Source organism: Mastigoproctus giganteus, chromosome 13, assembly GCF_048544385.1.
Source record: "Mastigoproctus giganteus isolate SK-2022 chromosome 13, ASM4854438v1, whole genome shotgun sequence".
NCBI lineage: Eukaryota > Metazoa > Arthropoda > Arachnida > Uropygi > Thelyphonidae > Mastigoproctus > Mastigoproctus giganteus.
This window is the reverse complement of record NC_143587.1, coordinates 140,769,731-140,783,134: the sequence shown is the minus strand read 5'-3', so window position 1 is coordinate 140,783,134 and position 13,404 is coordinate 140,769,731. Positions and strand designations below refer to the sequence as shown.

At 37.5% G+C, this 13,404-nt stretch overlaps 1 protein-coding gene across 1 annotated transcript in view; it reads left to right on the top strand.

Moving 5' to 3' along the window:
• Positions 1 to 544: 544 nt before the first annotated feature.
• Positions 545 to 13,404, top strand: part of LOC150076491 (uncharacterized) — a 392,042-nt gene continuing 379,182 nt past the window's right edge. Inside the window, exon 1 of the mRNA XM_090387905.1 lies at positions 545 to 1,262. Within this exon, the coding sequence (XP_090244031.1) occupies positions 1,140 to 1,262 (123 nt within the window). The 5' untranslated portion in view covers positions 545 to 1,139. The remainder of the gene's footprint in view (positions 1,263 to 13,404) is intronic.

Below are 13,404 nucleotides of genomic sequence, written 5' to 3'. Positions count from 1 at the left end.
ATAGGCTTCTGTGTCGGCCGATAATTTATATGCATCCCATGCATTTTTCTTCTCTACCACGAGTCTCATTAGTAAATATCACTTTTCCAGATTTTTTGTGGGACATGATTTAATTCAATATCACGAAAAATATAAGTATCGTGCATCGTTTCGTACCTGAATTAAAGAAATTGGAAATGTCTAAAGAAATTCAAATTTCTTGGAAGAATTTATCTATCAGACATTCCCTTCCCTCCTAACTCCTTGCCTGTACTCCTCTGGCTTAGCAGCATGTGAATAAATATGTTCGACATATTCACATAATGCGAAGTAAACAAATAAGGATATAAATGGAATAAAATGTTATGATTCTGAATAACAGATGCCTTTTTATGAGCCACATGATTACTTTTATTTATGAGTGCTATTTGAATGTTATTCCCGATGTAAACTGCTGTATTAAAAAACCTTGTAACATCCATAAATAATTAAAGAGGTCGCGATTTATTCAGTAGTCACTGTGTGCCTGAGATTGAGGCTACTAAGGTAAACGCAGTATGTCTGCGAATAGGCCTAGTTTGTGTAAAAGTAGTGTGTGGTTCTCAGTGTCACATCCTTTTCGTTGCTATGGATGTAACGTAGTGTACTGTAAATGTAAACATTTAAAGTCATAGAGAGTGGAATTGAGGGAACTTCTGTGAAACGCTTTGAGTGATGAGCGGTAGATCATAGTTTGCATGTTCAGTTGTGTTTCTGTTTACGTCTGTTAACTACAGTTTTACAGAGATGTGATTTAATCATTACCATGTAGGTAATGTGCATATTTTGTTTACACGCGTTTTCATGAACTGTGCTAAAATTTTTTTTTTCTTTTCTTTCTTTCCGGAACGGTTCGCAGTGGAATTGTGTGTTATTGTACATTAATGTTTTGCAACACTTTAGATAACGAAGTGCAGTCGTTGAATATCTGCGGGAAGAAAACAAGAACGAAGTATGTCACGTGTTTACACCGAGCGAGAGCCGTTTTTATTTTTTTGGAAGATAAATTTTTCTAAGTGAAAGAAGAATACCTTAATGTTCACTTCAAGGTTTAGTAAATTTTCTGTTGATGCACATAAAACGGAAGGAATAAGTTATCCATTTTATATGTGTATATAACAATGACATCTTTGAAAACTACTGATTGTCGAAAGTTCTCTCCCAACATCTTTAATAAAACTAAATGTCAAAATTGTTTCCGAGGGAAAGATGCACATTCGCATGAAGCCTTAGAGTGTAACCGGGTAAGTACCTATTTTTCAGTTTTATTATGTCGTCAGTAAAGTATTGAGATAATGAAGAACATTTCTAAAGTGAGTGGAATAATTATTAATATTGTAAATATCACATTTAAAAGTAATTCTTTCGCTTCAGAGCTGTAGTGAATAAGCAGTTGTTATTAACTACAGCTCTGATGTGAATAAGCAGCCGTTATAAGTATGATGCGATTATGTAATCGCTTGCAATATATATGAACATGCAAAACACATGTACATTTTCGTATTATATTTATTTAATTGATACATGCAGTTGAATACGGGAGTGGAATAATACCCCGCGAATCGACTTCATAAGTTGGCATTATTGTTTCTTGACTCATTCATATGATAACGAATATTAGAATTGGTGTTATTCAGGTTATGCACACATTATTATTATTTTGGCAAACAGACATTCTTTTCAGTGTAGAGTTATAAATTTAGGGTCTGTTCACTGGGCCAACTCACCCTACAGAAGAGGATGGGTAAGGGTGTGGGAGAAAAGTTTTAAATTTCAGGCTTCTTGAATAATAGCATGCCAAGTAATGTAGATAGTTCTTTCCAGACATAATGAAGGACATTCTTTGCATTCAGGTTTCTTTGCCTGTTGCATTTTTACCACATAACTGAATTTTCATTGTCTTCTGATACTTCAGCTTTGGCTGCATACTGTCCATCATTTCATTGCTTGGAGAAATCATCAGGTTGGGTGTGGGCTCAAATATCCCAGTAAGCAGTTAGGATAGCATACTATAACTTGAGGATAAGGCAACACATTGAGAACTACATTTGTGGCATCACTGAACATATTCTGTTTAGAGCTGCAACAGACTTGCTAAAAAGATCGAATGCATATCTTCATGAGCAAGTTGAGCAGTTTCAGCATATTCTGTATCAGTTTTAATTATTTATTTGTTGTATTACCCACTGCATTTTAGCTGAATAACCTATATAAGATATTTATAATAGATATAAATATTGTAAATTTAGTAAAGGTACAGCGGGGCCTCGACTTGCAATGACATCAACATCTGATATTCTCAGGAGCTGATTTATCTTCCATACGATCTTTTATTTTAAGGACCAATGATATTTGCAAGAACCGATGGCTTTCCGACATAGCTGGAACGATGCATTGGTGGAAATTTTCAGGTGCGTGGCGTGCAGAACATCATTTGTATGATTATTCTCAACCAATTTGCATCTTTGTTATTGTTCAATACAACATTCCTGCATGTTACAGTATTTTGAACAATTTCTTTATCTTCTGTTTGATGGCTTGTCCAGTGTGTATTTTTGTTAATTATACGAAACCAGCCTCTTCTGGAAGCGAATGCCCAGGAGAACATTCATCACTAAGGATGAGGCTAGTTTACTTGGATATAAGCCTATAGAAGATAGGCTCACCCTCCAGTTGGGTGCCAATATCTCTGGAGATTTTAAGCTGAAGCCTTTGCTGGTGTATAACTCTAACATCATCCCCAGAGTATTTAAACAACAAAACATCAACAAAGGCATGCTGGGAGTGGTTTTGGTGCAGCAATAAGAAGGCCTGAGTTACACAATATATCTTCAATGAATGGGCACTTGAAGTTTTCTGTCCTTCAGTGAAGAGTTATGTTGAGAAAAATAAGCTTCTTGTGAAGGCACAGCTCCTGTTTGCTAAATGTGGCAGGCCATGATCCTGAACTTATTCAGTCTCTTGAAGCACAATTTGATTTTGTGCAAGTCAAATTTTTGCCACCCAACACTGCTCCTCTTCTTCAACCAATGGACCAGCAAGTGATTGCAAACTTCAAGAAAATCTATACCAAGAAAATGTCCACAAGTTGCTTTGCAGCAACCTCTATTGAAATTGCTCTCACCCTCAAAGATTTTTGGAGATAGAAGTACAACATCCTGGACTGTGTAAGGCTAATCGTAAGTTCTTGGAATGATGCTTCCACCAGATGCTTAAATTCAACTTGGAAAAACATCTGGCCTTTAATCATCCATAACTTTGACTGATTTGAAGATGATCGTGCTTTGACAAATGATATTGTCACTCTTGGTAAATCAGTGGGTCTCGAGGTTGACGAAGAGGATGCGGAGGACCTTATTGAGGCTCATGGATGTGAGCTAATGACAGAGGAACTACAAGAATTGGAGAAAATTATGAAGAGTGGCACTGGAGAGGAAGAGAACACCCAAAAAGTGTAAGTTGAAGACTCTCATTTCTTGTTCGGAGCATTTTAAGAGAAGTGGCAAAAAAACACCCAACATTGAAAACACTGAACTTGTGATATGCAAAATGGAAGACAACGCCATTTCTTACTTCAGGAAGCTACAAAAAAGTCTTCAGAAACCGTCCACTTTGGACAGTTTCTTTGCCAGTAGTGACAAAAGACTGAAAAGACAACTGATCTGATCCCACCGCCACTACATCACTATTGATTTCATCAGTCCTGCACTTTAAGTCTAAGGCAAATGTTAATTTATTATTATTTTTTTATTTTAAGATGTTTTCAACAACTTCACGTCAAATTATCATTGTGTAGTGCATGCTTCATTCACGTGTCGTAAGGTGTGACTTGTAACTTAACCCTGTGAAGTAACTAGCCATAACTTGTGTAGAAAATTTCATTTTGACCATTATCATGTTGTGCTGCCTAAGAGAATAAGTGAAAGTGGTACTACTTCAGAGAATAAGTACTACTTCACTGCTGTAACCTGATAAAGTTTTAAATTGTTATGGTATACAACTATTTTTCTTCATTCTTCTGAGGATATTATGTGGTTTTTTTAATTTTGCCATATCAGAATATAGTAACAATATTTTATCAGTCATTCCCGAGTTACTTAAAATTCGACTTATGTAAGAAGTCCTGGAATGTATCTCTTTACATATGTCGGGGACAAACTGTATTGATAAAGGTATGGTTGAGTGAGAGAAGACAGCGAGTGGTTATTAATGGACAGTGCTCTTCATGGACTGTTATTCGTGGAGTCCCCCAGGGTTCATTGCTGGGGCTGTTGTTGATTTCTGTATTTATTAATGATATTGATGAAGATATATCAAGCTCAATGTCTGAGTTTGCAGATGATAGAAGTGTTGGCAGGGTGGTTAATTGCAGTAATCAAGTTAAGCTACTGCAACAAGATCTAGAAAAATTAGACAAATGGGCTGAGAAATGGCAGTTGAAGTTTAAATTGATAAATGCAAAGTACTGCATATGGGTAGCAGTAATCTCAGATTAACACTTTTGCTGCCCAAAATGCAAACTTGCATCAGAACTGCAATTTTTGTTTGCTGCAATGGAAATATACATTCATTGAATTTGGGTCAGTAAATGCATGTTGTAAAAGGAAAAACACACAAAATGAACAACTGAGTGATATCGGTACACTGAATGAACTGTGAGCTATTGCATAATGGCTGGCATTTTGCTTAGCATTAGTTGCATTGTGTAAACAATGCTATAAAAGCTGTAGACTTAGTTCACAGTTTAATATGTTTCTTGCTTATGTTGAAGGTATTTTATCAGGTTTAGTATTTTCCACAAGAAGGAAAGGTAAAATTGTTTGAAGATTATGCTAGCCTATGTATAAATATAGTGAAAGTGCATCAGAAATACATAGCTATATCTGAATAAATCAGAATATTAGTAAAATGGCATCGTTTTAAGTTATATCTCATATTGTAAATACCTTCACAACGAGTTGCCATGATATTGCACTACTTCGAATAAGTAACGCTTCACCTAAGGAGAAGACTAATGTTACTTATTCTCAGATGGATACCACCAACCAGACAGCACCATTTCAGGGCTATTTTTTATATGTGTGGTATAATAACTCGACTATCCACTTGTCCCTATTAGACTAAGAAAAGCAAAAAGGTAGAGGGAAAGACGAAAATAAACGGTGTAGAATAATGAAAGGGACAGTAACTCCTTCAGTTCACACCACTCAAAAAATCCTCGAATAGGCAACGCTTCCCCAGTGGAGAAGGCTATTGGTACCTATTCTTGGAAACTCCGGACATCATCAGGCTCCCTCTGGTGCCGTTTCAGGGCTATTTTGTATTTGTGTGGGATAATAACTCGACTATCCAGTTGTCCCTATTAGACTTGGAAAAGCAAAAAGGTTGAGGGAAACTAATAGTAGGAGTGGAAGAGGAAAAGAAACGGTGTAGAAGAATGAAAGGGACAGTAACTCCTTCAACTCACACCACTCAAAAACTCATAAACTCCTTGAATAGGCAACGCTTCCCCAGTAGAGAAGGCTGTTGTTGTTGCCTATTCTTGGAAACTCCAGACATCATCAGGCTCCCCCTGGTGCCGTTTCAGGGCTATTTATGTATGTGAATATCTACTCGAATATCCACTTGTCCCTATTAGACTTAGAAAAGCAAAAAGTAGAGGGAAAGTTATAGTAGGAGTGGAAGAGGAAAAGAAACGGTGTAGAAGAATGAAAGGGACAATAACTCCTTCAACTCACACCACTCATAAACTCCTCGAATAGGCAATGCTTCCCCAGTGGAGAAGGCTGTTGTTACCTATTCTTGGAAACTCCGGACATAATCAGGCTCCCCCTGGCGGCACCGTTTCAGGGCTATTTGGCCCTTCTTCTGTGGGTGGATAGGTACCCAAGTGATGCAATGATGGCAAAACAGTTATGAAGTATAACTCCACAATATGAGAGATGCCTGATGGTGTATCATGTATTTAGACTCAAGCATTTAGGGCATAAGCCTCAAGCTATGGAGGAGTCTAGACTATGTATAAATATAGTGCAAGCGCATCAGAAATACATAGCTATATCTGAATAAATCAGAATATTAGTAAAATGGCATCGTTTTAAGTTATATCTCATAATGTGAATACCTTCACAACGTGTTGCCATGATATGGCACTACTTCGAATAAGTAACGCTTCACCTAAGGAGAAGACTAATGTTACTTATGCTGAGATGAATACCACCACCCAGACGGCACCATTTCAGGGCTATTTGGCCCTTCTTCGGTGGGTGGGTAGGTACCCGAGTGATGCAATGATGGCAACTCGTTGTGAAGGTATTCACAATATGAGATATAACTTAAAATGATGCCGTTTTACTAATATTCTGATTTATTCAGGTATAGCTATGTATTTCTGATGCGCTTGCACTTTATTTATACATAGTCTAGACTCCTCCATAGCTTGATGCTTATACCCTAAACGCTTGAGTCTAAATACATGATACACCATCAGGCATCTCTCATATTGTGGAGTTATACTTCATAACTGTTTTGCCATCATTGCATCACTCGGGTACCTACCCACTCACTGAAGAAGGGCCAAATAGCCCTGAAACAGTGCCGCCAGGGGGAGCCTGATGATGATGTCCGGAGTTTCCAAGAATAGGTAACAACAGCCTTCTCCACTGGGGAAGCGTTGCCTATTCGCGGAGTTTTTGAGTGGTGTGAGTTGAAGGAGTTACTGTCCCTTTCATTCTTCTACACCGTTTCTTTTCCTCTTCCACTCCTACTATAACTTTCCCTCTACTTTTTGCTTTTCTAAGTCTAATAGGGACAAGTGGATATTCAAGTAGATATTCGCATACATACATAAATAGCCCTGAAACGGCACAAGGGGGAGCCTGATGATGATGTCTGGAGTTTCCAAGAATAGGTAACAACAGCCTTCTCCACTGGGGAAGCGTTGCCTATTCGCGCAGTTTTTGAGTGGTGCGAGTTGAAGGAGTTACTGTCCCTTTCATTATTCTACACCGTTTCTTTTCCTCTTCCACGCCTACTATTACTTTCCCTCTACCGTTTTGCTTTTTTAAGTCTAATAGGGACAAGTGGATAGTCGAGTTATTATCCCACACATATACAAAATAGCCCTGAAATGGCACCAGGAGTAACCTGATGATGTCCAGAGTTTCCAAGAATAGGTAACAACAGTCTTCTCTACTGGGGAAGCGTTGCCTATTCGAGGAATATATGAGCTTTGTATGTGAGTCAAAGGAGCTGAGTTTCCTCAAATAGGTAACAACAGTCTTCTCTACTGGGGAAGCGTTGCCTATTTGAGGAATATATGAGCTTTGAGTGTGAGTTGAAGGAGCAACTGTCCCTTTCTTTCCTTCTACAGCATTTCCTTCCTCTACCTCTCCTACTATCACCTTCCTACATCTTTATCTCTTTTCTAAGTCTAATAGGGATAGTATGAGGATAACCAAGAACTTTATCCCATACCATATTTCAAAACGGCACCTGGGGGAGCCTGATGATGTCCGGAGTTTCCAAGAATAGGCAACAACAGCCTTCTCCACTGGGGAAGCGTTGCCTATTCGAAGAGTTCTTGAGTGGTGTGAGTTGAAGGAGTTACTGTCCCTTTCATTCTTCTGCACCGTTTCTTTTCCTCTTCCACTCCTACTATTACTTTCCCTCTATCTTTTTGCTTTTCTTAGTCTAATAGTGACAACTGGATAGTCGAGTTATTATCCCACACATATACAAAATAGCCCTAAAATGGTGCCGTCTGGGTGGTGGTATCCATCTGAGAATAAGTAACATTAGTCTTCTCCTATTTGAAGTAGTACAATATTAGCATTAGCATTAATAGAGGCATATGATGCAAGAAAGCAAGCTTATGCAGCATCAGCCAAAAAAAAAAAAAAAAACGCCACTTCACCACTCCGTTTGTTCGAAATACCTGTCCAGCTGAGCGTTAAAATTTATTTAGGCTATTAACTTCCACAACAAGGGATGGAAGTCTGTTCCACCAACCAAACTACCCGCTGGCTAAAGGCAAATTTCCACACATCTATCCTACATCTGTCTTTCCTCAATTTGAATTTATGCCCTCTCAGGTGATTATTCGGAGCAAGAGGAAGAATCCCATCAGCATTGAGCATGCTCAAACCATTCAAGGCTTTATACACCTCTATCAGATCACCTCGCTGGTGCCTAGTCTCCAGACACTGTAATTTGCAAAACGTAAGCCTTTCTTCGTAAGAGCAACCTTTTGTTCCATTGTTTGTTCCACTAATCTTGTTTGCCCTTCTCTGTACTTGTTCCAGCAACTCTACATCCTTCTTGAAATGAGGCCTCCAGACATGTATACAGTACTCAAGGTGTGGTCTGACCATTGCCTTATACAAGGGAATAATCACCTCCTTATCCCTGCTAGAAAAATTCCTGTATATCATTGACAAGACACCATGAGCTACTCTTGCAGCCCATCTGCACTGCTCAGAGAACTTCATATCTGCCTGCACAATTACCCCAGGTCCTTTTCATTCTTTACCACTGTCAGTGTAGTACCACAGAGTTGATACATTGCTCTGGGGTTGCTGTTTCCCATACGTAGTACTTTTCATTTGTCAATGTTAAACTTCATTTGCCACCTCTCAGCCCATTTGCTCAACCTTTCCAGATCCTGTTGCAGCAGCAGCATAGCATCAGTAGTGTGCTTAACAACTGCCAACCTTTGTATCGTCTGCAAACTTGGACATTAAGCTTGATATACCATCATCAATATTATTTATAAATACAGAAAACAATAATGGTCCCAACACTGAACCCTGAGGGACTCCACTAATAACATTAGTCCATGATGAGCAGTGTCCATTGATTACCACTCTCTGTCTTCTATCCCTCAACCACCCCTTTATCCATAACAGCAATTTGTCTCGAATGCCACACTGCATGGCAGCTCGTTGTGAAGTTATTCACAATATGAGATATAACTTAAAACAATGCCGTTTTACTAATATTCTAATTTATTTAGATATGGCTATGTATTTCTGATGCGCTTGCACTATATTTATACATAGTTATATATAATATAAATTTATTTATATTTATAGTCATATTTATAAATTTATATTTATACATATAGGCTTATGCCCTAAACGTTTGAGATTATGCTAGCTGAATTTAATTTGTTAGTTTATGAAAAAATGTAACATCATCCTTTGTGTATGTGTATTGATAAAATTTTGTGTAAAAAGTGTTTTTCTATAAAATTTTACCCTAAACGGTTGTTATAATGGATCCACAGTCTGGACATTAGGACTGAAAAGGAACTGGGATGGAGAATTTATTGAAGCTGATAACATTGACTCACCTTTTTATAATATTTCATCTGAATCCAAAATAGAATTCTCCTCAAGTGATGCTGATTTTGAATCTCATTCAAATGCATCTGTTGATGTCAGAGCACTAATATAAGTGGTAGTGAATGTATTAACATATCATTTGTGTAGTACTACACTCAGCCGGGCGGGCTGCCTCAAGGTTGCAAGGGTTGCACTGCTGCACCCAGTTTGCAACGTTCAAGGGGTGTCCAAAAACCTGAAAATTACATACACAAATGAAGAAAATTTTAAGGGGGATGTCAAATTTCAGTTGGCACCCAGGCACTACATACCCTAGGAATGCCCCTGACACTCAGTAGTGTAAAATGAAAAAGACTTGTGGTAAATGTGCAGCCAGATGTGAAGTTCTTTGAACAGTGCAGTAAGGCTGCCAGGACAGGACAGTGCATGGAATTTTGCTAGCAGAGATAAGGTGCTAATTATCCCAGTGTACAAGGCACTGGTTAGGCCACACCTTGAGTATTGCATACATGTCTGCAGGCCTCATTTTAGGAAGAACGGAGATCTGTTAGAATTGGTGGAGAGATGGGCAACAAGGTTGGTGAGGGGGAACAAAAGTGTGGTCTTATCAAGAAAGGCTTTAGTTCTGCAAATTGCAGCATTTGGAGACTAGGCAGCTGTGAGCGATTTGATTGAGGTGTTTAAAGCTTTGAATGGATTGAGCAAGGCCACTGCTGAGGTAATTCTTTGTTATGGTCAGACTCCACACATGAGGGGACATAAATTCAAATTGAGGATGGTTGCAGGATAGCTGTACAGAAGTTTGCCTTCAGCCAGTGGATGGTTGATTGTTGGAACAAACTTCTGCCTGTTGTTGTAGAAGTAGAAATTTTGAATGAATTCAAGGAAGAACTCAACACTATTGGAGGAGAGTTTTTTTTTTTTTTTTTTTGCTGTTGTTTGTTTACTTTTACTTTCTTTCATGATTTGCCCCATCTATCCGGTCATGAGAATCAACAGCTATATCTGTTAATATTTGTAAAATAATCATTAAATTTTGTTTTTCTTCCATTGAAACCAAGTGCTAAATTAATCATTTTATTGTTTCTTTCCTTTTTTTTTTTTTTGTTTTAGCAGTTTTTGGAAACATAGCCATAATATATATTTTTTACTTTAATTTTACACAGTTTTACATTTGAAATCATAATTTTATCTCTAGAAGTTCAAAGATTTTCTATTTTCCTCTTGCTTACTGGAGTATAATTCGTTTAAATGTCGAAATACACCACACAAGGAAGCTAATTTTTATGCCAGCTATCACATTGCAACAGTCTACAAAATTCTTTCTCTTCCGTAGGAAAAAACTCAGTAATTTCTCCTTTTAATTCTTAAATGCTTCTTTGGTGTGAAAGAAGCATTAGAAAGCCATCTTAATTCTGTCTGAAGAATCAGCTTTATATGATGAGATCCCATCTCTGTACAAGGTTGTTCAAATAAATGTGAATTCAGAAGTTTACTTTTACTATAATGTTATTTAACACATTTTTTAAATCTTTGCGTACTGTTTTTGCAACCAGTGTTTCACAATATAGAAAATGGGTGGGTTATTATTATTATATTATTTCTCTTTGATGGGGGTTCCACCCAATGATGGGTACTGGTACCAAGTGCACAGGGTGGTTGTTTGCTGAGCTTACACACACATGAGGGGGCATAAATTTAAGTTGAGGAAGGATGGTTGTAGGTTAGGTGTGTGGAAGTTTGCCTTCAGCCAGCAAGTGGTTGATTGTTGGAATAGGCTTCCATGTGTTGTTGTTGTGGAAGTGGATAGTTTGAATAAATTCAATGAAATTCTTGGAGAGTAAGGATAGTCGAATTGTGTGTGTGTGTTTTTTTTGCTGTTGCTATATAAGTTTGCTTTCTTGCATCATTTGCAACTGCTACTACCTTCTGAGCTTTGTTGAACTTTATGCTTTAAACTGTCTGCTATAGGAACGTGCCTGCTTTGCCGGGGTCAGTGTACATGTAGTCAGATTTAATAATTTGAAAAATGAGATTCACTGTAACTGGTTACTTAACACAGACATATTTTATTGCTTATCATTATACATTTGTGTTTCAGTTAACTTTTAATAAATAATGCATAATTAATTATGCATTTTTTATTAATGCATAATTAATAAATAATGTTTGAGCAAGCTCAATGCTGATGGGATTCTTCCTCTTGCCCAGATTAATCGCCTGAGGGGACATATTCAAATCGAGGAAAGAGTTGTAGAATTGATGTGTAGAAAATTCCCTTTAGTTAGTGCAGCTTGTGGATGATTGCTGGAACAAACTTCCATCTACAGAGAAGGGCAACAAGATTAGTGAATGCCAGCAAGTGGTTGTTCTTACGAAGAAAGGCTTAAGTTTTGCAACTTACAGTGTCTGGATACTAGGCACCTGCGAGGTGATCTGATTGAGGTGTATAAAGCCTTGAATGGTTTGAGCATGCTCAATGTTGATGGGATTCTTCCTCTTGTTCAGAATAATTGCCTTAGAGGGCATAATTCACTTTGAGGAAGGACAGTTGTAGGATGGATATGCAGAAGTTTGCCCTTAGCCAGCGGGTGGTTGATTGCTAGAACAAACTTCCATCTGTTGTTGTAGAAGTTGATAGCTTAAATAGATTCAAGGCAGAACTAGACAAACATTTGGAGCGAGTGAATGGGTGAAATGAGAAGGATTTTTGTTTTTTTTAGCTGATGCTATATAAGTTTGCTTTTTTGCATCCTGTGCCTTTGCTAATCTGTCGCTGTAGAAGTTGACAGCTTAAATAAATCCAAGGCAGAACTAGACACATTTGGAGCGAATGGATGGGTGAAATGGGAAGGGTTTTTTGTTTTGTTTTCTTTGGCTGATGATATATATATGCTTGCTATCTTGCATCGTATGCCTCTACTAATGCTAATTTTTAATAAATAACTTTTATTTGTGTTATTTATTATAAAACATCATTAACTTTTTGTTAAAAAAAGTGAGTATAAATTGCTTTCTTTAGAGTATTTCATTTTTACATTTCCTTTTCTTTGTGGATAATTTGATTGCTTGCTAGTTTTATTCCCAGTTTGTTGTTTTTCCTCACACAGAATTCTTTTAATGTTTAGGTAATCTAATACATCAACATATTTTTTTTTAATTTGGAGCCATGCTGTTGTTCACCCTTTTCAGCGGTGCCTTCGTAGCTAGGTGGGAAGGAGCAGCATAGCACACGCTTCTTGATTAGACTGGGATTCGAGCCCATGACCACCAAATACGGAGAATGCAGAAAGGTCAGGGAATGACCACCGCATATCCCCGGAGCAATATGGCCTTAGTTGCTAATGCTCCTAAAAACCAAATAACAACAACGACCCTTTTCAGGTTCTTTATAATTTAAGTTTGTTCATAATTTCATTTAGAATGTCCTTTACTTCAATGTTTATGCCTTTCACCACTACATTAGCATCTACAGAAACACATTCATCACCACTCAGTGAAGAGAATTTTAGTGTTCATAGCAAGTCATTAAGTATAGGCACATCTGCAGTCATTATCACGCTGACTAACATTCAAATCAAATCCTGCTTTGTTCAAGCAGTTTTTAATTGTAAAGGGGGTTCACTGTATTCTGTGCTTCACTAATCCAGATTATAGCTTGAAATACATCAATAAAAGTTTTGCAAAGATTTAAACAACTTTTTTTCTTCATAAACTTTTGAAATCTTGTGTTTAAGAACGATTTGTTGATGTTTCAACCAAAAGTTTGCAATTATTCTTTGATCTATTGGTTGCAAAGTGGATGTGATGTTAGGAGGAAAAAAAACACCTTTTCAACATTATTCAGTTTAATGTGTGGGTGAGTGTGGCATTGTCAGGAAATAAAATACCTTTTCTATTCTGGCAAATCATTCTTTTATCCAACTGGATCAGCAATTCTGTCATTATCTCCCTGGTGTTCCAAGCCTTTTTGTTTGATTTCCAATGTGTACATTGCGTTTGCTTAAATCCAAACCTTTAAAACACCTTGCTTTCATAGATT